Genomic DNA, 25,063 nt, shown 5'->3' with positions numbered 1-25,063 from the left:
TCAGGTAACCAAAGGCAGACGTATTGATTGGAAATAAAGACTCTTTCTAAGTGTTTTAGCAATACACCCCAAAATCTAGAATACAAAAACGACAGAAGCACCTGAGGGAAGGGAAAGAGCTCTTTAGAATCCTGCTGTCCTATGTAATTACTCCCAACCCTTCTGCCTCTTCCCTCAGGCAGTCCCTCAGCCTGGCTTCTCTTACTTTTCTCTATGCTATGGCCATACTTACTCCTCCTGCACTTGCATGTGCTCCTCCTCCTGTAGTCTGGGGTCCAAACTGAGGCATCAATGGTCCTACAATGGCAGGTAGTGTTGGACTGACAGGTTGCTGAGAGAGAGAGAGATGACCAGAGGATGAGAAGTTAGAGAAGACAGCAAAGTTTGGGATCAGACAGCAAAGTTTGTGATTGGGCTGGTATATCTAGGTTTATTAGGAAATTCTGCATCCTATATACAGTTTTCCTGTAATGAAAAATGGGACAGTGTCAGCAAAAATTGTCATACAAGGGGACAAAGTCAGCAGAAAGTTGATCACATACTGATGCACAATGGTAACACAGAGTATTGCAAGTGAGACCCAAGCTGAGTGCACAGAAGCCATAGGAATGATAAGCATGGCCTCTCACGATAGGAAGACCTGGGTTCTAGGACCCAAAGATACTATTCCCATTAAGGCCTGACTCCAGGCCACTGTTGGCTTTGTTATTGTGTGCCTGATTTTAGACCAGAATTCAAGTTCCTTTTCCACACATCTGTGTCTCAGAGAAAGCCACATATGGGTCAAGTGCAACAAGAGGGTGTGAAGCATGAACAAAGAAACAAATACAATAGAAATATTGACTGAACAGCACAACTGAAAGCTCTAGAACAAAAAAGAAAAAGACTCACCCAGCAGGAGCAGAAGACAGGGAATGATCAAATTGAGGGCCCAAATCAACAACAACAAAAAAAACAAAACAAAGAAATGAATACAAAAAAAAAATCAATGAAACAATGAGTTGGTTCTTTGAGAAAATCAACAAGATACATGAACACTTATCCAAACTAATCAAAAGGCAGAGAGAGAACATGAAGTTAACAAAATAAGAAATGAAAAGGGGGACATAAAAACAGACACTGAGGACTGGTTTACCATACGAAAAACTATCAATGTAATCCATCATATAGAAAAACTAGAAAAAAACATATGATCATTTCATTAGATGTTAAAAAAGCCTTTGACAAAATCCAACACCCCTTCATGCAAAAGGTCATGGAGAGACCAGAGATACAAGGAACATATCTAAATATAATAAAAGCAATATACAACAAGCCAACAGTCAATAGTAAATTAAATGGAGAGAAAAGCAAAGTGAATCCACTAAAATCAGGAACAAGACAAGGCTGTCCACTCTCTCCATATCTCTTCAACATAGTTCTTGAAGTTTTAGCAATAGTAATAAGACAACAAAAGGAGATCAAGAGAATTCAAATTGGAAAGGAAGAAGTCAAACTTTCATTATTTGCAGATGATATGATAGTGTATATAAGTGATCCCCAAATTCTACTAAAGAACTCCTACAGCTGATAAATACCTTCAGTGATATGACAGGATACAAGATCAACTCAAAAAAATGAGAAGCCGTCCTATACACAAATGATAAAAAGCTGAGAGGGAAATTAGAGAAACATCAACATTCACAATAGTCACAAATAACATAAAATATCTAGGGGTAACACTAACCAAAGAAGTGAAAGACCTATATGACAAGAACTTTAAGTCTTTGAAGAAAGAAATTGAAGAAGATACCAGAAAATGGAAAGATCTCCCACAATCTTGAATAGGAAGGATCAACGTAATAAAAATGGCAATCCTACCAAAACCAATCTATAGATTCAATGCAATCCCCATCAAAATCCCAACACAGTTCTTCACAGACCTCAAAAGAATGGAATTCAACTTCATATAGAAAAATAGAAAACCTAGGATAGCCAAAACAATCCTGTACACTAAAGGACCTTCCAGAGGTATCACCATCCCTGAAGTCATGCTCTATTACAGAGCTATAGTAATGAAAACAGCTTGGTATTGACATAAAAACATACAGGTTGACCAATGGAATTGAATATAAGACCTAGATATTAATCCACACACCTATGAACACCTGATTTTTGAAACAGAAGCTAAAATTACACAATGAAAAAAAAGAAAGCATCTTCAACAAATGGTGCTGGAATAACCGGATGTCAACATGTAGAAGAATGAAAATCCATATCCACCTCATGTACAAAACTCAAGTCCAACTGGATTAAAGAACTCAATATAAATCCGACCACCCTGAACCTGATAGAAGAGAAAGTGGGAAGTATTCTTCAATGCATGGGCACAGGAGACCACTTCCTAAATATAACCCCAGGAGGACAGACTCTGTGAGCAACCACAAATAAAAGGACCTCTTAAAACTGAGAAGCTTCTGTAAAGCAAAGGGCACAGTCAATATGACAAAAAGGCAGCCGAATAAATGAGAAAAGATCTTCACAAAACCCCACATCAAACAGAGAATTTACCTACAAAATGTACAAAGAACTCAATAACTTAGATATCAAAATTCAAATAATCCAATTAAAACTGTAGTACAGATCTAAACAAAGAACTCTTATCAGAAGAATTTCAAATGGTGAAAAGACACTTAAAAAAGATATTCTATGCCCAGTCCTTTTGCCTCTTCCTTCAGGCAGTCCCTCTGGCCTGGCTTCTCTTAGGTTTCGCTGTTATGGCCATACTTACTCCTCCTGTATGTGCACCTCCTCCTCCTCCTGTAGTCTGGGATCGATATATAAAAGTCGGTTGTCGTAATATACTAGAAGGTTGTTGTCTACTGCCAGGTTCCTGGGAGAGATGACCAGGGGATGAGAAGTTAGAGAAGACAGTAAAGTTTGGATTGGGCATGCTTACACAAGCTGACTACTAGGAATTTCTACATGCTATACACAGTTTTCCTGAAAGGAAAAATGGAACACTGTCAGTGGAAATTCTCCTACAAGGGGAAGAAGTTAGCAGTAAGTCCATCAAGTAATGATACACAAAGGTAACACAGGGTATTACAAGTGAGACCCAAGCTGAATGCACAGAGGCCATAGGAATGATAAGCACGGCCTCTCAGGATAGGAAGACCTGGTTCCTCAGGACCCAAAGATTAGGGCCTGACTCCATGCCGCTGCTGGTCTTTTCAAGCGCGTTCCTGGTTTAATATCAGGAATTAAGTTCCTTCCGTGCACATCTGTGTCTCAGAGAAAGACACTGACAAGTAAAGCACAAGAACAGGGTCTGAAGAATGAAAAAAGAAAGAAATACAAAAGAAATATTTATAAATGTAAATTGGGTCAGAAATCCAGGATCTCAAGTAGCAAAGGAAGAAGAGGCCATGATCAGAATGAGAAGAGGGCTGGCTATCTCTCAAGCACTGAAAAAATCGATGCATGCGGTATATGTATACATACACATCAATATATACATATATATACATATTTATACGTACATATATGTATAGGTTTCATGTCAAAGGAAAAGGCATAAAATAGCAGCCGCAAATAATCACACCCTTAAAATGCTTCTTTGGAATAAAATTAGACACAGGTCTAAAATAAAATGGCACTGAAACACAACCTGAGACTTTAAACGCAACTGGAGCTCTCTTTATTCATTCCATAGATATTGAAAGCAAACCTTTCATGGCGTATGTCTAAGGACCCTGCTTCCATGAACTATGTAATACTGTAGGAGGAAGATGGCTTTAGGCCACCAGTGCTCTATCTTGTTCACAGAGTCTGATATCCTGAGTGTATACCTTCAACCACAGTTTTCCCCCTGCATCGGGACTGGTACTTGGGGTGAAATAATATTTTCTTTAAATGGACTGTCTTCTTAATCTATTTTTTCCTTTCAGCAGCTCCGCCTATAAATACGCAACAGTGGGAATCATTCCTTCCATCTTCTACAGAAAACAAAAGAACAGACAATGATATTCACCACCATGAAGTGAAAGACGAACAAAAGCAAGGGTTTTTTTCCCAAAAAGAGAAATATGGGTTTAGGTTACTATAGCCAAAACACAAAATCAGAATACCTCAAAATTGTCAAGAAAACCTCATCTCATAGCCCAGAACTACTTACAGACATATAGCAAACATCTTATTTGTAATCATGTATAGAAAACGACAATAATATATAATACATAGTGAGTTCCAAGCTTAAATAAGGGAACCAAGCCTGCATGCATACTAGAAATGAGGGTGGAAAATATCATGAAAAAATATTTCTAGGCCATGAAGCTCACACCTACAATGGAACTACTATGGAAGAGGAAGCAGGTAAACTATGAGCTCAGGACAGTCCAGCACAGTTGCCAGTTTTTAAGATTTATTCTTTTAGGAAAACAAAAATGAAACTTTTAATCCAGCAACAGGGAGGCAGAGTCAAGGTTATATCTGTGAGTTCAAGGCCATCCTGGACTATGAAGCAAATTCCACACTGCAAGGACTGTTACAACAACTTAAAACATAAAAAATATAAAAAAAGTTCCGCACTGGACATAGTGGTAGGCTCCTTAAATCACATCACTGTAGAGGCACCTCAGAGTATAAATAACCTAAGTTCTCCAAGGACACAATAAGAAAATGTCACATGTTCAAGATACAGAACATTTTTAAGTCTGACCTAGGTAATTTAGAAAAGATGCAAATTCAAAATCAAAATGTAAAAAAAAGAAAAAGGCCGGACCTTAACTAAGAGAAGCGTGTAAGAAATTGTAAATCTAAACAAAAAAATGAAAACCTCAAGGGTAGAAAAATTGCAAATGTATACAAGAAAACAAACCTCAAGGGGATGAAGAAAGAAAATCCCATACTAGCTCTGAATTGAGAAATAGATAGATATTTATTTAGGGGTAGACTCACAAATCAGAATCCTCATCTTGAACAGAGATCAGAAACGGAATCCCACAGCCAGAAAGAGACTGGATACATGTTCTACATCAGCATAAATAGTATAAGAGGCCATGCCCCAGTAGGTGGGTATCTATTGGCTGTAAGACTTCCAACAGCACCTCCCCCTTTTGGTTAAATAAGAGAGTTCTAAGCCTGATACAAAATTATATACAATAAAAACAAATATATTCAATACTTATCCTATCCTAACTAGTTTAATTATTGTATAATAAATAACTTGGCCAAGTCATGAGGGGATAATAACCACAACTATCTAGTCTTCAACCCCATTAAAGATCCAAGAAGGGAAATAATATTACCTGATTAAGCAGGAAGGGCAACAAAGCAACTTCCAAAATATGCAACAAATGACAAGGACAACTGGCTACCTGGGCAATCACCCAAAGTCTCATTCGCAATGTTGAAGAAACCAACTTTAGCTAAGGCCTAGAATAACTGACATACCATTTTCAGAGGCAGGAAAATTTTCAAAATCATCTTACCCTATCTTGGCAAGATTTGACAGTCTTGCTTATCCATTTCCGGATACCATGAATCTTGACAGTGGTTGAGGCATGGGCAGTTCCTTGCCCAAAGGCCAGTTTTGCCAAGAAGAAAACAAGCTCCAAGTGGAATATCTTTGTTGCTCAACATTCTTTTGAGAATAGATCAGTGCTGCCAGGAGCAACTACATCTCACTTCAACAGAACCTTAAGTTATTTAAATGCCATATTCTACAGCACTTTCAGTGGTTGAAGATTATCTATCTATGCAGAATATAATCTCTATGTAGCTAAAGAACCTGATTAGTCTAACTATATGTTTGTCATATATTAGTATGATAATCATAGATGACTATTGATTTATATTTCTTAATACCTATATAACCTAAAGACTAAGACTTCATATTAGAATATTATGCAATAAACAAATGTGCAACAAATGAGGACAATGACCTCAAAATGTAAACAATGCATAAGTATCTTGATCAGAGGTAGAAATGTACATTGCAATATGATAAATATATATCAATATATAAAAATGTTTTAAGCAGAGGTAGATGTATGCATGCATAAAATATTCAATATAATTTAACTTTGTATCAATATACAAGAATCTATATAAATGTAATTGCCTATAAATATTAACTCACAAGTATTAACCCTATTACTCACTAGGGGACATTTACAAAAAGATGTATGTTACAAAAACTGGCAAAGAGATTCAAACAGAAACTTACAGATTCAAAGAACCAACTCCAGGAAGCTGTCCTTGAGAATCTATATGCCTTCAGTCAATAGAGAGGCTCATATTCCAAGAGATCCAGACATATAAAGAAAATACTAAACCTATTCTTTCAAACATGCAGACAAAGAACAATCAGACAGAAACAGAGAGAGAGAAAAATGAGAGAGAGAGTAGGAGGGGGGAGGAAAGAGAGGGAGGGAGAATGTGACGAAGTAAGGAATGGAAGGGAGAGACTGATTGGACCCATTTATACATACATATATAGGTATTAGGTGACAAGTAAAGGCATAAAAGACAGCTATAAGTGACAACACGAAAAAAAAAACAACAACACATGACAACTGACTACTTCCAAACCCACCTAGTGACAGAACAGTCACAGAGCTGACCTAGGCCACTGATGATGACATATTTCAAACTTACATCCCAAAAGATGGGTAAGAATTGGGATTTTATTATGGAAACTTCCTGAATACCCTGGACTAGGTTGGAGGTTGTTAAAAGATAGGCCTGTCTGGGGCTTTCCCTGAGGCCCAATGTATGGAGAAATAACTTACTTTCTTGTCCAAATCCAGGTACTTAATATACAGATAAAAGTAATTTTAGGTGATTTCATAAATGTAACATATATATTTGTATATATATGTCAATAAGTATATATACTTAAGTATATATACATATTTATATTTTTTAATTTTTCATGATTCAATGTCCTTGTCCCTTGGGCATCATGAAGGAAAACTAATTCAAGATCTTAAGTGGTTTTCTTTACGTCAGTCCCTTATCTCCTTTTTGTTTAGAATTTTTATGTTTCTCCTGTGTATTACTGTTTCTTTTGGATTAGACTGACCACATTTCTAAGGGTATCAGATAACAGAAAAATTATGTACATACTATGGGTCTAAGATATCTTGTGTCTACATAGACAGCTCAAACCTATCAATATGAAACACATTTGAACCTGTTAGGAAATATTTTGTCTTGAAACTCTAAACCATATGTTCATATATCTTTAAATTTATAGAAACATTTTCAGGTAAACAAAGGCAGACTTCTTGACTGAAAGTAAAGACTCTAGAGGCACCCCTTATGCATAGTTCACTCAGCTGAACTATTTATTCCCCAGATCTCCTGACCATTTTCACAGAGTTCTGCAAAACCCTCCATGTTTGCATGGTCTCCTCTAATCTTTAAGCTGTGGGTTTCATGAAAATATAATTTCTTTCCTATAATAATTAGAATATGGGCCTGTATTTTCAAAAGGAAAACTCCTGATTCCATGGTGAATTCATTTACAAAGCCAGTCATCATGAGGCATAGGAACTGTCACAAGTTTCAAGAGCAAAGCAAAAACCCTGACAGACACCATTCACCTGCCAAGACCTCACAGGCTGATGCACAGAAGACAAAAAAAAAAAAAAAAAACCAGAACCAGCAACTCAGGTGGTAAATAGGGAAAAAGTAATGATGTTTGCAGAACAAGGCATCAAAATAGAGGTAGGTAAGCAGGTGTCACTAACATAACTCTTTTTGACATCACTTGCATGGCCAAAGAGTCTAGGAAATGAGAAAAGGCTAAAACAAATGAGTTCTGTCAAATTCACAAAACACAGAAAAACGCCAAAAGAGTAGAAGTACAACTCAGAGAGAGTGCTACTGTCAAAGAAATGAAAAACACCGGATAGACAGGACCAGTGTAGAGAATTAATGACTGAAAAATTAGCACAACTGAGCCTGATCTGATGAGCTCTCCATGTACTAGATGTGTATGGACCACATGATGGATCTGCTATCCTGTACAATCCATATCTTTGAATAACCAACAAGACTGAGTCACACATCCGTCCAGTTTATCACAGAGGAAGTGTAAGGACTGTAGAATATCTATTACACTTCCAGTGCTGTATCTTATCCACGAAGCACAATATACTGTCTGTACACCTTCACCCAGTGTTCCCCCTGCAGCAGGACTGGTACTCGGGGTGGAACAATTTTTCTTTCAATGAACTATCTCTTTAATCTAATTTTTCTTTCAGCATCTTCACATATTCTTAATATGCATCAGTAAGGATAATTCCCTAAACCTTCTATGGACAACAAAAGCCCAAATAATGACATTTGCCATCATGATGTGGAAGACTAATAAAAGCAAGGTTTTGTTCTAAAAAACACAAGCACAGGTCTCCGTGCCTATAGCAGAGAGACAAAAACGGAATACTTCAGAAGTGTCAAAAAGACCTCATCTTAAAGCCCAGAACTACTCACAGACACATAGTAAACATCTTATTTGTAATGACATACAGAAAACAACAAGAATATATAAATCATAGTGAGTTCCAAATATGAGTAAGAAAATCACAAACAGCTTTAAAAACATGATTGGAGCAAGGCCTGAATGAATACTAGAGATGAGGGAGAAAAACAGCATGAAAAAACATGGCCCACACCTACAGCGGTACTTCTATGGAGGAAACAGCAGGTAGACCGAGAAGGAGGTCAGGACCGTCCAGCACATGTGCCAGTTTCTAAGTTATACACACTTATGAAAGCAATAATGTATCATTTAATACAGAACTCAGAGGAGTCAGAGGCATGGGGATATCTATGAAACACAGGCTACAACTACACAGACATGTCTAACAGGTAAACGCCAACTTAACCGGCAGGGCATCCCACTCTCTAAACATCCATACAAGGGCAAAACCCAGGGCACCTCCCCAACTTGCCTTAGCTTGTCTAGCCATGCAGCAGGCAATCTTCCTCCAGATAGGCTGACCTAACACCCCATCCCATCAATTGGACTCTGACCCCCAAATTTCCTATCTCCCAGGACCTCAGAGGAACTCTTGAAACACAGGCTGCAAATATACAAAGAAGATCATGAGGTGAGTTACCACCTATCTAGCAGGGTACCCCACACTCTAGGCCCTTTATACCAGGGCAAAAGCCTGGGCCCCTTCCCCCATCTGACTCAGCTTCTTTAGCAAGCCAGTAGGGAATCTTCCTGCAGGTAGGCTGCACTGATACCCCCATCTCATCAATTGAATGCTATGAGCTACAAGTTCCACTCTGTCCCCAAGCCCTCCTAGCCCCTGGGACCTCAAAGGAACTCTGAAACACAGGCTGCAACTATACAGAGAGGACCAAAAGGTCAGTGACCACCCTCTATACTGGGGTAAACCTCTGCCAAATCCCATCAATTGAACCCTGTAAGCTACAAGTTTCACTTTTTCCCCAAAACCTCCTATCCCTCAGGACATCACAGGAACTCTGAAACACAGGCTAAAAATACACAGAGATGCCAAAAGGTAGGCTCCTCCAATGTCTCCCACCCTATCAATCTCAACCAGTAAGTTACAAGTCGCATTCCCCCTCTAAAGACACCAATCTACCACAACCTCAAAGGAACTCTGAATCACAGGCTGCGACCACACAGAGAAACCAAGAGAAGAACTCTGAAGCACATGCTGTGACTGCACAGAGTTGACCAAGAAAGCAAACCGAGAGAATAGACCAAGAGAGTGGACCAATGTAATTCAGCATATAAACAAACTGGAAGAAAAAACATGATAATCTCCTTAGATGCTGAAAAAGCATTTAACAAAATCCAACACCCCTTCATGATAAAGGTCTTGGAGAGATCAGGGATACAAGCAACATAACTAAATATAATAAAAGCAATATGCAGCTGCTGACAGCCAACATGAAATTAAATGAAAAGAAACTCAAAGTGATTCCTCTAAAATCGGGAACAAGACAAGGCTGTTCAGTCTCTCCATATCTATTCAACATGGTTCTTGAGGTTCCGGCAATAGCAATGAGACACACACACACACACACACACACACACACACACACACACACAAAGAGATCAAGGGGATTCAAATTGGAAAGGAAAAGTCAAACTTTTCTATTTTCAGATGATATGATAGTATAAATAAGTGACCCAAAAAAACGCTACAAGGGAATTCCTAATGCTAATAAATACCTTCAGGAATATGGCAGGATACAAGATCAACTCAAAAAAATCAATAGTCAAGATCAACTCAAAACAATCTGTACTACGTCTACATACAAATGAAAATGAACCTGAGAAATCAGAGAAACATCATCTTTCACAATGGTCAGAAATAAAACAAAATATCTTGAGGTAACACTAACCAAAAAGTGAAAAACCTGTTTGATAAGAACTTAAGGCTAAGAGTTTTGAAAAGATACAAGAAAATGGAAAGATCTCCCATGTTCTTAGATAGGTAGGATCAATATTAAAAAAAATAGCAATCTTATCAAAAGCAATCTATAAACTCAATGCAATCCCCATCAAAGTCCCAACACAATTATTCACAGACCTTAAAAGGACAATACTCAACTTCATATGGAAAAACAAACAAAAAAAAAACATGGAGAGCCTAAATAATCCTGTACAATAAAGGAACTTCCAAAGGCATCACCATCCCTGACATCAAGCTCTCTTATAGAAGATCTACAGTAATGAAAACAGCTTGGTATTGACATGAAAACATACAGGTTGACCAATACAATTTAATAGAAGACCCAAGTATTAATCCAAACACCTGATTTTTGATAAAGAAGGTAAAATTGCACAATGGAAAAAGAAAGCATCTTCATCAAATGGTGCTGGCATAATAACTGCTTCTCAACATGTAGAACAAAGCAAATTAACCCATATCTATCCCCAAATAAAACTCAAGAACAAATAGGTAAAAGACCTCAATGTAATTAATTCCGGCCACACTGAACTGATAGAAGAGAAAGTGGGAAGTAGCCTTCGAAGATGGGCACAGGAGACCCCTTCCTACATATAACAACACCAGTAGAACAATGAGTACAACAATAAACAAATGGAACCTCCTGAAACTGAGAAACTTCTGTAAAGCAAAGAACACAGTCAATAGGACAAAAAGACAGACTACTGAATGGGAGAAGATCTTCATCAACACCACATCAGATGGAGGATTTATCTACTTTGGAAATCAGTGTGGCATTTCTCAGAAAATTGGAAGTCAACCTACCTTGGGATGCAGCAATACTACTCTTGGGAATATACCCAAGAAATGCCCAATCATACTACAAAAGCATTTGTTCAACTATGTTCATAGCAACATTATTTGTAATAACCAGAACCTGAAAACAACTTAGATGCCCCTCAACTGAAGAATGGATAAAGAAAGCGTGGAACATATACACATTAGAGTACTAAAAGTGGTTTAAAAAAACCCAATGACATCTTGAATTTTGCATGCAAATGGATGGAAGTAGGAAAACACTATCCTGAGTGAGATAATCCAGACACAGCTGGACTGGGACTGAATGAGCATGGGATCAAACTGGACCCTCTGAATGTGACTGACAATTGGGGCAGACTGAGGGGCCAATGTATTGGCACTGGGATTTGTCTCTACTGCATGTACTGGCTTTTTGGGATCCTATTCAATTTGCATGCATACCTTCCTAAGCCTGGATGTAGAGGGGAGGGTCTTGAACTTCCCAGAGGTCAAGGTACATTGCCCCCTCTCAGGACTAGAGGGGGAGGGAGGAGGGGTATGTGCAGAGCAAGAGGGAAGTGGGAAGAGAGGAGGAAGTGGAAATTTTGATTGGTATTATTTATAAATAATTTATAAAAAATTAAAAAGAAATACATAAGAAATTACATATCAAAATTCCAAATGAACCAATTCAAAAATGGAGTACAGATCTAAACAGAGAACTCTCAACAGAAGTATCTCAAATTGCCGCAAGACACTTAAGGAAATGTTCAAGATCCCTTAGCCATCAGGGAAATGCAAGTCAAAATGACTCTGAGATACCATCTTGCACCAGTCAGAATGCCTCAGATCAAAACCACAAATAATAGCTTATGCTGAGGAGGATGTGTAGTAAGGGGAACAGTCCTCCATTGGGGTGGGAATGAGAACATGTACAACTACTTGGGAAATCATTATAGTGTTTTCTAAGAAAAAGAAAATCAACCTACCTCAGAAACCAGCAATAATATCCCTCTTGGGCATATACCCAAAGGATAGTCAACCATACTACAAGGACATTTGGTGAACAATGTTCATAGAAGCATTATTTTTCATAGCCAGGACCTGGAAACACCCTAGATACTGAAGAATGGATGAAGAAAATGTGGTACATTTATAGAAAGGAGTACTACTCAGTGGTTAAAAAATGATATCCTCAAATATGCATGCAAATGGATGGAACTAAAAAAGAGAAAACAATCCTGAGGCAGATAACCCAGACCCAAAAAGATGAACATGGTATGTACTCACTCATAAGTGGATACTAGCTGTGAAGAAAAGAATAACAAGCATATACTCCACAACCCTAAAGAAGTTAAGTAATAATGTGAACCTTAATAAAAATATATAGAGACCCCCTGAAAAGGGGAAAAAGACAAGATCTCTTGACAAAATTGGGAGCATTGGAGTGCGGTGAAAAGAGAGGGTAAAGGAGGGAGGAGGAGAGAATGAAAAGAAAAATAGAGGGAATTGGATAGGGGAGAAAAACTTGCAGGAATAGGATAGTCAAGATAAAGAAAGGACAGAGATGGAAAGCAAGAAAAGAGATATTTTGATTGAGGAAAACATTATGGGCCCAGCAAGAAACCTGGCACTAAAGAAATTCCCATGAATCCACAAGGATGACCCCAGCTAAGACCCTAAGTAATAGTGGAGAACTGACCCTGCCCTGGAGTCAGACTATAGTCATAGAACCTTCATCCAGCAACTGATAGAAACAGAGGCAGAGACCCACAGTGGAGCACTGAGCTGAGTTCCCAAAGTGCAGTTGACGAGTGGGAGGAGTAAGAATATGAGCAAAGAGGTCAAGACCAAGATGGGGATACCCACTAAAACAGCTAATGGGAGCCCTCAATTCCAGCCTGACTGGGAAGGAACCAGCATTGGACCAAAGTAGAACATCTGAATGTGGGTGACAGTTGTATGGCTAGGCTACTGGCAGGGGTAGCATCCGGTAGCATGTTCTGGCTTTTTAGAACCTGTTGTATTTGGATAGATACATTGCTCAGCCTATATATAATAGGGAAGACATTGGACCTTTCTAAAGCAATGTCCCTTACCTTCTCTGAGAAGAGGACAGAAGTGGGGTGGGAAAGAACATAGAGAAAATGGGAGCAAAGGAGGGGGCAGCAACAGGGATTGTTTTACAAAATGAAAAAATATAGTTTTTTTCTTTTTTAAAAAAGAAAAAGAAAAAATATAAAATCATGAAGAATACAGAGACCATCAAAGGATGGAGAAAATGTTTGGAAAAGCATAGATCAGAAAAGAAGAGGAAAGTGGAAAAGGAGCTACAAAGGAACTGTAAGGGAAGAAAGGAGTTGGAAATGAAGACATGAAAAGGAAGAAAAAACCTGTAGAATGAGGAAGAAGTTTGGGAAAGCAGAGAACTCAGAAATTGGATGAGGAACCTAGAGAACAGGGGTTGAGGAGAGAGACAGCAATAGGAACAGGGAAAAAGGGTACTCAACAGAATATAGGATAAAGGATTAGAAAAGACAATGTGCTGGGAAAAGACACATTAACACAAAAAGCAAAACAAAAAAGTAATAAAAGTGATGATGATATAATAATAAACATGAAAATTAAAAATATTAAGAAAATTAACAATAACAAGCGGCAAAAAAGACTATTAAACACAAAAACGAATATAAAAATTTAGAAAAGTAAATAATGTGAGAAAGTTTCTCCTACCTTGAAATAAGAAAATCTATTAAGAATTTTTAAATGAGAGGCGAGAAATACAGTGGAAAATGGGGAAAGAGAAAAATGATGGAGGAAGGTCATTGGTTAATTAAATAAAGAAACTGCTTGCCCTGATAGGTTAGAACATAGGTGGGTGGAGTAAACAGAACAGAATGCTGGGAGGAAGAGGAAGTGAGCTCAGAGACACCATGCTCCCCTCTCCCGGGCAGACGTGATAGCTCTGCTCTCTGAGGCACTCTCGATGAAGCTTCAACCCAGGATGGACATAGGCTAGAATCTTCCTGGTAAGTGCACCTTGGGGTGCTACACACATGATTGGAAATGGGCTAGTCCAGGTGCGAGAGTTAGCCAAGAAGAGGCTAGATATAATGGGCCAAGCAGTGTTTAAAAGAATACAGTTTTTGTGTTGTTATTTCGGGGCATAAGCTAGCAGGCGGCCGGGGTGCTGGGGATGCAGCCCCGCCGCTCCTATTACAACAGAAAAAGAGGAAGGCACAGATGGAATGGTGCTCATAATAGAGTAAGCAGTAGGCAATGGGGAAAGGGATATAATGATTAAAGGGCATTGGAAGAACAGGCAGATGATATAGGGAAGGAAGGAGGGAACAGAAAGGACTCAGAAGGAGAAGCAGAAAGGGAGCAGATGCAGGTCAAAAGAGATGCAGAAGAAGGAAATAGGCAACAAGAAAGGATGCAGAGGATACAGGAAAGAAAAAAGGGAAGAAAATGTCGATAAGCAAAGGTTAAGTAAGAAAAGCAGAAAGGTAAACAAAATACAAAATCAGGAGGAAAATTCAACTACTGCTGGCCAATGCCATCCAGTTAATCATAGGCAGGCATCAGTACTGAAAATGGAAATTTGCAAGTTCTGGACAGACAGGAACAATGAACAAATGAACCGTTGAACGAAGAAACCAGTGAATGACATACAAACTGTGTCACTGGGATTAGAGGGATCAAAGCATATAAACCAGTGAAAATGACTTAAACTGATGAAATACATATTAGGACATTGTCCAAGAATCAGATATGCAAAAAATCACTGACAAAATGCTCGCCTAAAGGTAAACCTTAAGAGTCTGACATCATGAAGAGTTGAGGATAACACAGACCAACAGAATCTTTGACATGTTCCATACTGGGAAAAATTGAACCTCAACTTAGAATAAGTTTGAACTCTATACTATACAAGAGACAGTCACTCATACACACTGCTCTCAGAAACAGTCATATATGATTTCTACAGTCAGGTGCTTATTCTATAAACAGCACCGGACAAAATGACAAAACTCTATGACTTAAGACAAATAATAACAAAAGGAAAGGTTCATAATCTAAATAGGTATGCATATTCAGGATGGATTTTTTTTGCCTGTTTTACAATGTAAATAAATTACAGACAGGAGACCTAATAAAGATAATTCTGTACAGACAGGTCAACATCATCTAAACATGTAGGAATGCAAATATCAGAAACAGTATTCATTAATTTCTTCCAAGACACCACTACTGAAAAGAGGAATGGCTATGACCTGCTGCAGGCGACTCAGGCCTGTGCTCCAGCCAGCTGTCTGAGAGTCTGAGGAGAGCACATGACAACTGACTACTTCCAAACCCACCTAGTGACAGAACAGCCACAGAGCTGACCTAGGCCACTGCTTAGAACATATTTCAAATTTATAACTCAAAATTTGGGGAAGAATTGGGATTTTGATCATGGAAACATCCTGAATACCCCAGACTAGGTGAGAGGTTGTCTGGGGCTTTCCCTGAGGCTCCAGTGTATGGAGAAATAACTTACTTTCTAGTCAAAATCCAGGAACATACAATACAGGTAAGAAACATTTTTAAGTGATTTCATAACTGTAATATATATACACATATATATGTACATGTTTGTAAGTATACATACACACATATATTTTTTTTAATTTTAATGATTCAGTGTTCTTGTCCTCTGAGGCATCATGAAGAAAAAATAATTTGATATCTTAAGCTGCTTGCTTTTCTTCAGTCCCTTCTCTCCATCTTGTTTAGAATTTTAATGTTTTTCCTGTGCACCCCTGTGTTTTGGATTAGACTGAACACACTTATGAGGGTATCAGATTACAGTCAAATCATATAAACACAATGAGTCTAAGCCATCTTTTGCTTAGACCCATCAGTATGAAACACATTTAACCATGTTCAAAAATATTTTGCCTTGAAACTCACAACTACAGGTTCTAATGTCTTTAAATTTATTGAAACATTTTCAAGTAACCAAAGGCAGACTTCTTGATTGAAACTACGGATCTTTCTAAGTGCTTTAGCAATATACCCCAAGAACTAGAATACAAAAAAAAAAAAAAGAATCACCTGAAGGAAGAGAAAGCTCTTTAGAATGCTGCTGTACTATGTAATTGTACTCCCAAACCTTCTGCCTCTTCCCTCAGGCAGTCCCTCAGCCTGGCTTCTCTTAGTTTTCTCTATATTATGGCCATACTTACTCCTCCTGCACTTGCAAATAGTCCTCCTGTAGCCTGGGGTCCACATGTAGTAATCGGTAGTCCTACACGGGCAGGGTGATTCCTACTGGCAGGTTCCTGAGAGAGATGACCAGGGGATGAGAAGTTAGAGAAGATAGTAAAGTTTGAGATTGGGCGTGCTTACACAAGCTGACTGTTAGTACAAGCAGGTTTATTAGGAAATTCTACTTCCTATATACAGTTTCTCTAAAAGGAATAATGAAATACTATCAGCAATAATTTTCATATAAGGGGACAAAGTCAGCAGACAGTTGATCAAGCAATGATGCACAAAGGTAACAAAGAGTATTGCAAGTGATACCCAAGCAGAGTACACAGAGGCCATAGGAATGATAAGCACAGCCTCTCATAATGGGAAGGCCTGTGTTCTCAGTATCTAAGAAGCTGCTCTAGTTAGGGCCTGACTCCAGGCCACTTCTGGCCTTGCCAAGAGTGTATCTGATTTTATACCAGGAATTAAGTTCCGTCTCTGCACATCTGTGTCTCAGAAAAAGCCGCAGACAAGTCAAGTGCAACAACAGGATCTGAAGACCAAAAAAAAGAAAGAAAAACAATAGAAATATTCAAAAAGATGTGTTGTACCTGAAATGATGGAGCTCAAGGGGAAAAGGAGGAAGAGATCACATTCAGAAAAAGAAGAGGGTTGGCTGTCTCTCAAGCACCGAAAAATCAATGCACATCAAGTATGTATACATACACCCGTGTACATAAATAGACTCATGCATGTATACTCACATACATACATACATACATACTCACATACATATATACATACCTAGGTTTGAAATGAAAAGAAAAGGTATAAAATAGAAGCTATAAATAACCACATTCACAAAACAGCTTCTTTGGTGTAGAATTTGACACAGGCCTGAAACAAAATGGTGCTGAACATAGCAACTGAGATTTTGAAACTCAACTGCAGCTCTCTTTACTCCATTCCATACAAATTGAAAGGAAATCTTACATGTGGGAATGTCAAAGGACCCTATATCCCAGAAATATGGAATACTGGAAAAGGAGGAAGTCTTTAGTCCAGCAATGTAGGCCTAACCTGAGAAAACTAAAGAGACCTGCTCTCAAGGACAAATGAAGGGACATAGTTTTCAATTCGCACAGGTAGCTAGGAAGGGAACCACACACTAGAGGCACTTCTTATACAACATTCAATCAGCTGAATTACTTATTCCCTTGATATCCTGACCATTTCCACAGAATTCTGCAAAGTCCTCCATGTTTGCATGGTCTCCTCTAATCCTTAAGGTCTGGCTTTCATGGAAATATGAGTTCTTTCACTATAATAATGAGGATATGGGCCTATATTTTCAAAAGGGAAACTCCTGATTCCATGGTGTATTCATTTAGAAAGACAGCTTATCATAAAGCATGGAGACAAGACAGTCATAAGTTTCAAAAACAAAGAATGCAAAAACCCTTCAACTGCCAAGAACTCATACAACATCACTTGCACGGGCAAAGAGGCATAGGAAATGAGAAAGGCTTAAAACAACTGAGCCAGCTCCACATCAAATTCAAAAGATCCAAACAGAATAAATGCCAAGAGAGTAGAAGAACAACTCAGAGAGAGTGTGACTGTCAATGAAATGAAAACACGGGGTAGACACAACCAGTGTGGACAAGCGTTGGCAGAAAAATGAGGATAAAAGAGCCTGATCTGATGAGCTCTCCACATACTATGTGTAAGACCACATGATGGATCTGCTAATGTGTACAATTCATATCTTTGAATAACCAAAATGACTGATTCACACATCTGTCCAGTTTATCACAGAGGAAGTGTAAGGGCCATGGAATAACTGTTACAGTCCCAGCACTGTATTTTATTCACAAAGCCCAAAATCCTGAGTAGACACCTTCTGCCAGTGTTCCCCGCTGAAGCAGGACAAGTACTTGGGGTGAAATAATATTTTCTTTCAACAGACTATCTACTCAATCTAATTTTTCTTTCAGCATATTCATGTATTCTTAATATACATGAGTGGGGATAATTCCCTCCATCTTCTATGGAAAACAAAAGCCCAGAAAATGACATTCATCACCATGCTATGGAAGACTAATAAAAGCAAGGTTTTGCTCAAATAAAGAGAAGCACAGGTCAAGGTTCTAACAGCCAAGAGACAAAAACAGAATACTTCAGGAGTGTCAAGGAGACCTCATTTCATAGCTCAGAACTACTCACAGAAACATCACAAACATCTTATATGTAATGACAGATAGAAAACAAAGGCAATATACAAAACATAGTAACTTCCAAACGTGACTGAGAAAAATACAAAAAGCTTTAAAAATTGTGATGGGAAAAAGGCCTGCATGTGTACCAGACATGAAGGTGACAAACAGCACCACAAAATACTTCTGGGCCATGCAGCCCACACCTACAATGGAACTACTATGGAGGAGGCAGCAGGTGGACCATGAGCTCAGGGCAGTCCAGCACAGGAGCCAGTTTCTAAGTTACATTCTCTTAGGAAAACAAAAATGGCCTTTTTAATTCAACACTCAGGAAGCAGAGGCATGGGGATATATGTGAATTTGAGGCCAACCTGAACTAGGAAGAAACTTCCCCACTGCGAGGTCTGTTATACCTGTTAAATCCTATTCCAAAAAAATAAATAAACAAAAAGTAAAAAAAGAAAAAAACAATGTTCCACATTAGCCAGAGTAGTAAACTCCTGAAATCAAAGTACTGCGAAGGCACTGGACAGAGTATAAAGGCTCTCAGTCTTGCCAAATGCACAATAAGAAAATATCACGTTTTAGAATCAGAGCACTTTTAAGCCTGACCTAGGTAATTTAAAAAGACTCAAAATTAAAATGTAAAAGAATTAGGACCTTAACTAACTTCCAGAGGCATTACCATCCCTAACATTAAACTCTATTACAGAGCTACAGTAATGAAGACAGCTTGGTATTGGCATAAAAACAGATACATTGACCAATGGAATTGAATTGAAGACAAGGATATTAACTTACAAACCTATGAACACCTGATTTTCAACAAAGGAGCTAAAAGTATACAATGGAAGAAAGAAAGCATCTTCAACAAATGGTGCTGGCATAACTGGATGTCAACCTGTAGAAGAATGAAAATAAATCCGCATCTATCACCATGCACAAAACTCAAGTCCAAATGGATTAAAGACCTCAATATGAATCTGACCACACTGAACCTGATAGAAGAGAAAGTGGGAAGTAGTTTGCAACACATGGGCACAGGAGATTGCTTCCTATGTGTAACCCCAACAGCACAGACATTAAGGGCAACATTGAATAAATGGGACCTACTAAAACTGAAAAGCTTCTGTAAAGCAAAGGACACTGTCACCAAGACAAAAAGGCAACCTACTTAATGGGAGAAGATCTTCACCAACCCCGCAACAGACAAAGGTCTGATCTCCAAAATATATAGAGAACTCAAGAAACTAGACTTTAAAATGCTAATTAACCCAATTAAAAATTGGGGCACTGAACTGAACAGAGAATTCTCAGCAGAGGAAGTTCAAATGGCCAAAAGACACTTAAGGTCATGCTCAACCTCCTTAGTGATCAGGGAAATGCAAATTAAAACAACTTTGAGATACCATCTTACACCTGTCAAAATGGCTAAAATGAAAAACACCAGGCGGCCGGAACACCGGGCGGCGGAACGCGGCCGGAGGACGCCTAGCGCAGCCGGCGGGGACGCACTGGGACCAGAGCGGCAGCAGAGGACACAGGCTGCTGGCGGCGGGAACCGTCCCAGCAGCAGAAGCAGGCTGCAGGGACCACGCACAACACCAAGAACAGATCGCCCCACTACAATTAAACCAAAGAGGTAGGCCTTCGGTTGGGGAGGTCCCTGGCAAAGGAGGAGCCGGGTCCTATTCCTGAAGACCTTTCTGAGGGGTGAGAGGGATCTTGGCCCCCGGCAGGAACCAGGAAACAGAGCAAGGGCATTTTGTAAGAGGAGCCCCTGGCCAGCAGGGGAACCTGAACCAGTTTTAAAAGACCCCTTAGATAGCATCGATAGGAGGAGATGGGCAGGCGCCAAGGAAAGAATTCACCCAATAATCTAAAAAACAACATGAAAACACCAGAACCCAACGATCTTACAACAGAAGGTCTCCAACACGATAACACAGAAGAAGTGGAAAAAATTGACTTTATGAAAGCTGTAGAGTCCCTTAAACAACATGTGAAAAATGCCCTTATAGAAATGGATGAGAAGTACAACCAAAAATTTGAAGAAATGAGTAAATACGTACATAATACCCTGGGAAACCAAGAAAGAACGATCAAACAGGTAATGGAAACAGTTCAAGAATTGAAAACTGAAATGGAAGCAAGGAAGAAAACACAAACTGAGGACCAGCTGGATATGGAAAATCTAGGTCAACGAGCAGAGCCTACAGAAACAAGCATAATCAATAGAATACAAGAAATAGAAGAAAGAATCTCAGATTCTGAGGACAACATAGAGAAAATAAACGCTCTGATCAAAGAAAACTGCAAAGCCAACAAATTCTCATCACAAAACATTCAGGAAATATGGGACACAATAAAAAGACCAAATCTAAGAATAATAGGAATAGAAGAAGGAGAAGAGTCACAGCTCAAAGGCCCAGAAAATATTTTGAACAAAATTATGGAAGAAAACTTTCCCAACATAAAGAAAGATATTCCTTTGAATATTCAAGAAGCATATAGAACACCAAACAGACTGGATCAAAGGAAAACATCCCCTCGCCATATAATAATCAAAACACAAAATATACAGGTTAAAGAAAGAATACTAAGAGCTGCAAAGGAAAAAGGCCAAGTAACTTATAAAGGTAAACCGATCAGACTTACACCTGATTTCTCTATGGAAACAATGAAAGCCAGAAGGTCCTGGATAGAAGTACTGCAGAAGCTAAGAGACCATGGATGCAAGCCCAGACTACTATACCCAGCCAAGCTTTCGTTCACTATAAATGGGGAAGTCAAGACATTCCAGGATAAAAACAAATTTAAACAATACGTAGCCACGAATCCAGCCCTACAGAAAGTAATAGAAGGAAAATCGCAACCCAAGGAATCCAACATTGCCAACACTGCTTACAATAACTCAGGCATCTAGCGACCCTTCACTAGCACAACTCAAAGAAGGGAGACACACAAATTCTACTTCCAAAAACAATAAGAATATCTGGCGTAAACAACCACTGGTCATTAATATCACTTAATATTAATGGTCTCAATTCACCTATAAAAAGGCACAGGCTAAGAGATTGGATACGAAAACAGGATCCAACATTCTGCTGTTTGCAAGAAACACATCTCAACCACAAAGACAGGCATCTACTCAGAGTAAAGGGCTGGGAAAAGATCTTTCAAGCAAATGGTCCTAAGATAAAAGCAGGTGTGGCCATATTAATTTCTAACAAAACTGACTTCAAACTAAAATCAATCAGAAGAGATCGAGATGGACACTTTATACTCATAACAGGAACAATTTGTCAGGATGAAGTCTCAATCCTGAATATTTACGCCCCTAATATAAAAGCACCCACGTATGTAAAAGAAATATTACTAAAACTCAAGGCAGACATCAAACCACACACACTAGTAGTAGGAGACTTCAATACACCTCTCTCAGCAATGGACAGGTCAATCAGACAGAAACTTAATAGAGAAGTAAGAGAACTACTGGAGGTAATGAAGCAAATGGACTTAACAGACATCTATAGAACATTCCACCCAAATAGGAAAGAATATACCTTCTTCTCTGCAGCCCATGGAACCTTCTCGAAAATTGACCACATACTCGGAAACAAAGAAAACCTCCACAGATACAAAAAAATATCAGTGTCCACCTGTGTCTTATCAGATCACCACGGATTAAAGTTAGAATTCAACAACAATCCTACCTCCAGAAAGCCGACAAACTCATGGAAACTGAACAGTCAACTACTGAACCACACCTGGGTCAAGGAAGAAATCAAGAAAGAAATTAAAGTCTTCCTTGAATTTAATGAAAATAAAGGGACAACATACTCAAACCTATGGGACACTATGAAATCAGTGCTAAGAGGAAAGTTCATAGCACTAAGTGCCCACTTAATGAAAACAGAGAAAGCATACATCGGAGACTTAACAGCACACCTGAAAACTTTAGAAAAAAAAGAAGCAGATGTGCCCAGGAGGAGTAGAAGACTGGAAATAATCAAACTGAGGGCGGAAATCAACAAAATAGAAACGCAGAAAACAGTCCAAAGAATCAATGAAACAAAAAGTTGGTTCTTGGAGAAAATCAACAAGATCGACAAACCCCTATCCAAACTAATTAAACGACAGAGAGAGAACACGCAAATAAATAAGATCAGAAATGAAAAGGGGGACATAACCACAGACACAGAGGAAATTCAGAGACTCATTAGATCTTACTACAAAAGCCTGTATGCCACAAAACTAGAAAATGCAAAAGAAATGGACATTTTTTTAGATAAGTACCACATACCAAAGCTAAACCAAGACCAGGTGAACGATCTAAATAGACCTGTTAGTCGCGAAGTGCTAGAAACCGTTATCAAAAATCTTCCTTCCAAAAAAAGCCCAGGACCAGATTGTTTCAATGCAGAATTCTACCAGAACTTCCAAGAAGAGCTAATACCTATACTCCTTAATGTATTTCACAATATAGAAACAGAAGAGTCATTGCCAAATTCCTTTTATGAAGCTACAGTTACCCTGATACCAAAACCACACAAAGACCCAACCAAGAAAGAAAATTACAGGCCGATCTCACTCATGAATATCGATGCAAAAATTCTCAATAAAATACTGGCAAACCGAATCCAAGAACACATTAGAAAAATTATCCATTATGATCAAGTAGGCTTCATCCCAGAGATGCAGGGCTGGTACAACATACGCAAATCTATGAATGTAATCCACCATATAAATAAACTGAAAGAAAAAAACCATATGATCATTTCATTAGATGCTGAAAAAGCATTTGACAAAATTCAACACCCCTTTATGATAAAAGTCTTGGAGAGATTAGGGATACAAGGGTCATACCTAAATATAATAAAAGCTATTTACAGCAAGCCGTCAGCTAACATTAAATTAAATGGAGAAAAACTCAAAGCCATCCCACTAAAATCAGGAACACGTCAAGGATGTCCACTCTCTCCATACCTCTTCAATATAGTGCTTGAAGTTCTAGCAATAGCAATAAGACAACATAAAGGGATCAAGGGAATTCGTATCTGAAAAGAAGAAGTTAAGCTCTCGTTATTTGCAGATGATATGATAGTATACATAAGCGACCCCAAAAACTCTACCAAAGAACTCCTACAGCTGATAAACACCTTTAGTAATGTGGCAGGATACAAGATCAACTCCAAAAAATCAGTGGCCTTCCTATACACTAAGGATAAGGAAACAGAGAGGGAAATTAGAGAAGCATCACCTTTCACGATAGCCACAAATAGCATAAAATATCTTGGGGTAACTCTGACCAAGGATGTGAAAGATCTATTTGACAAGAACTTTAAGTCTTTGAAGAAAGAAATTGAAGAGGACACCAGAAAATGGAAAGATCTTCCTTGCTCCTGGATTGGGAGGATCAACATAGTAAAAATGGCAATTCTACCAAAAGCAATCTATAGATTCAATGCAATCCCCATCAAAATCCCATCAAAATTCTTCACAGATCTGGAGAAGACAATAATCAACTTTATATGGAAAAACAAAAAAACCAGGATAGCCAAAACAATCTTATACAACAAAGGAGCGTCTGGAGGCATTACCATCCCTGACTTCAAACTCTACTACAGAGGTACAGTATTGAAGACAGCTTGGTATTGGCATAAAAACAGATACATTAACCAATGGAATCGAATAGAAGACCCTGACATTAACCCACAAACCTATGAACACCTGATTTTCGATAAAGGAGCTAAAAGTATACAATGGAAAAAAGAGAGCATCTTCAACAAATTGTGCTGGCAAAACTGGATGTCAACCTGTAGAAGAATGAAAATAGATCCATATCTATCACCATGCACAAAACTCAAGTCCAAATGGATTAAAGACCTCAATATCAGTTTGAACACAGTGAACCTGATAGAAGAGAAAGTGGGAAGTACTCTACAACACATGGGCACAGGAGACCACTTCTTATGTATAACCCCAGCAGCACAGACATTAAGGACCTCATTGAATAAATGGGACCTCCTGAGACTGAGAAGCTTCTGTAAAGCAAAGGACACTGTCACTAAGACAAAAAGGCAACCCACCAACTGGGAGAAGATCTTCACCAACCCCGCAACAGACAAAGGTCTGATCTCCAAAATATATAAAGAACTCAAGAAACTAGACCGTAAAAGGCTAATCAACCCAATTATAAAATGGGGCATTGAGCTGAACAGAGAATTCTCAACAGAAGAACTTCAAATGGCCAAAAGACACTTAAGGTCATGCTCAACTTCCTTAGCGATCAGGGAAATGCAAATCAAGACAACTTTAAGATACCATCTTACACCTGTCAAAATGGCTAAAATCAAAAATACCAATGATAGCCTT

The 25,063-nt window shown here is 38.6% G+C and overlaps 1 protein-coding gene across 1 annotated transcript in view; it reads right to left on the bottom strand.

Moving 5' to 3' along the window:
• LOC142840506 (uncharacterized) overlaps positions 1–25,063 on the bottom strand; it is a 91,051-nt gene that overhangs the window by 6,678 nt on the left and 59,310 nt on the right. The window contains exons 11-13 of the mRNA XM_075956995.1: positions 16,457–16,552; positions 2,771–2,872; positions 233–331 (exon numbers count right to left, since the gene is read on the bottom strand). Of these exons, the coding sequence (XP_075813110.1) occupies positions 233–331; positions 2,771–2,872; positions 16,457–16,552 (297 nt within the window). The remainder of the gene's footprint in view (positions 1–232; positions 332–2,770; positions 2,873–16,456; positions 16,553–25,063) is intronic.

This window comes from Microtus pennsylvanicus, chromosome X, assembly GCF_037038515.1.
Source record: "Microtus pennsylvanicus isolate mMicPen1 chromosome X, mMicPen1.hap1, whole genome shotgun sequence".
NCBI lineage: Eukaryota > Metazoa > Chordata > Mammalia > Rodentia > Cricetidae > Microtus > Microtus pennsylvanicus.
This window is presented reverse-complemented; position numbering and strand designations above follow the sequence as displayed.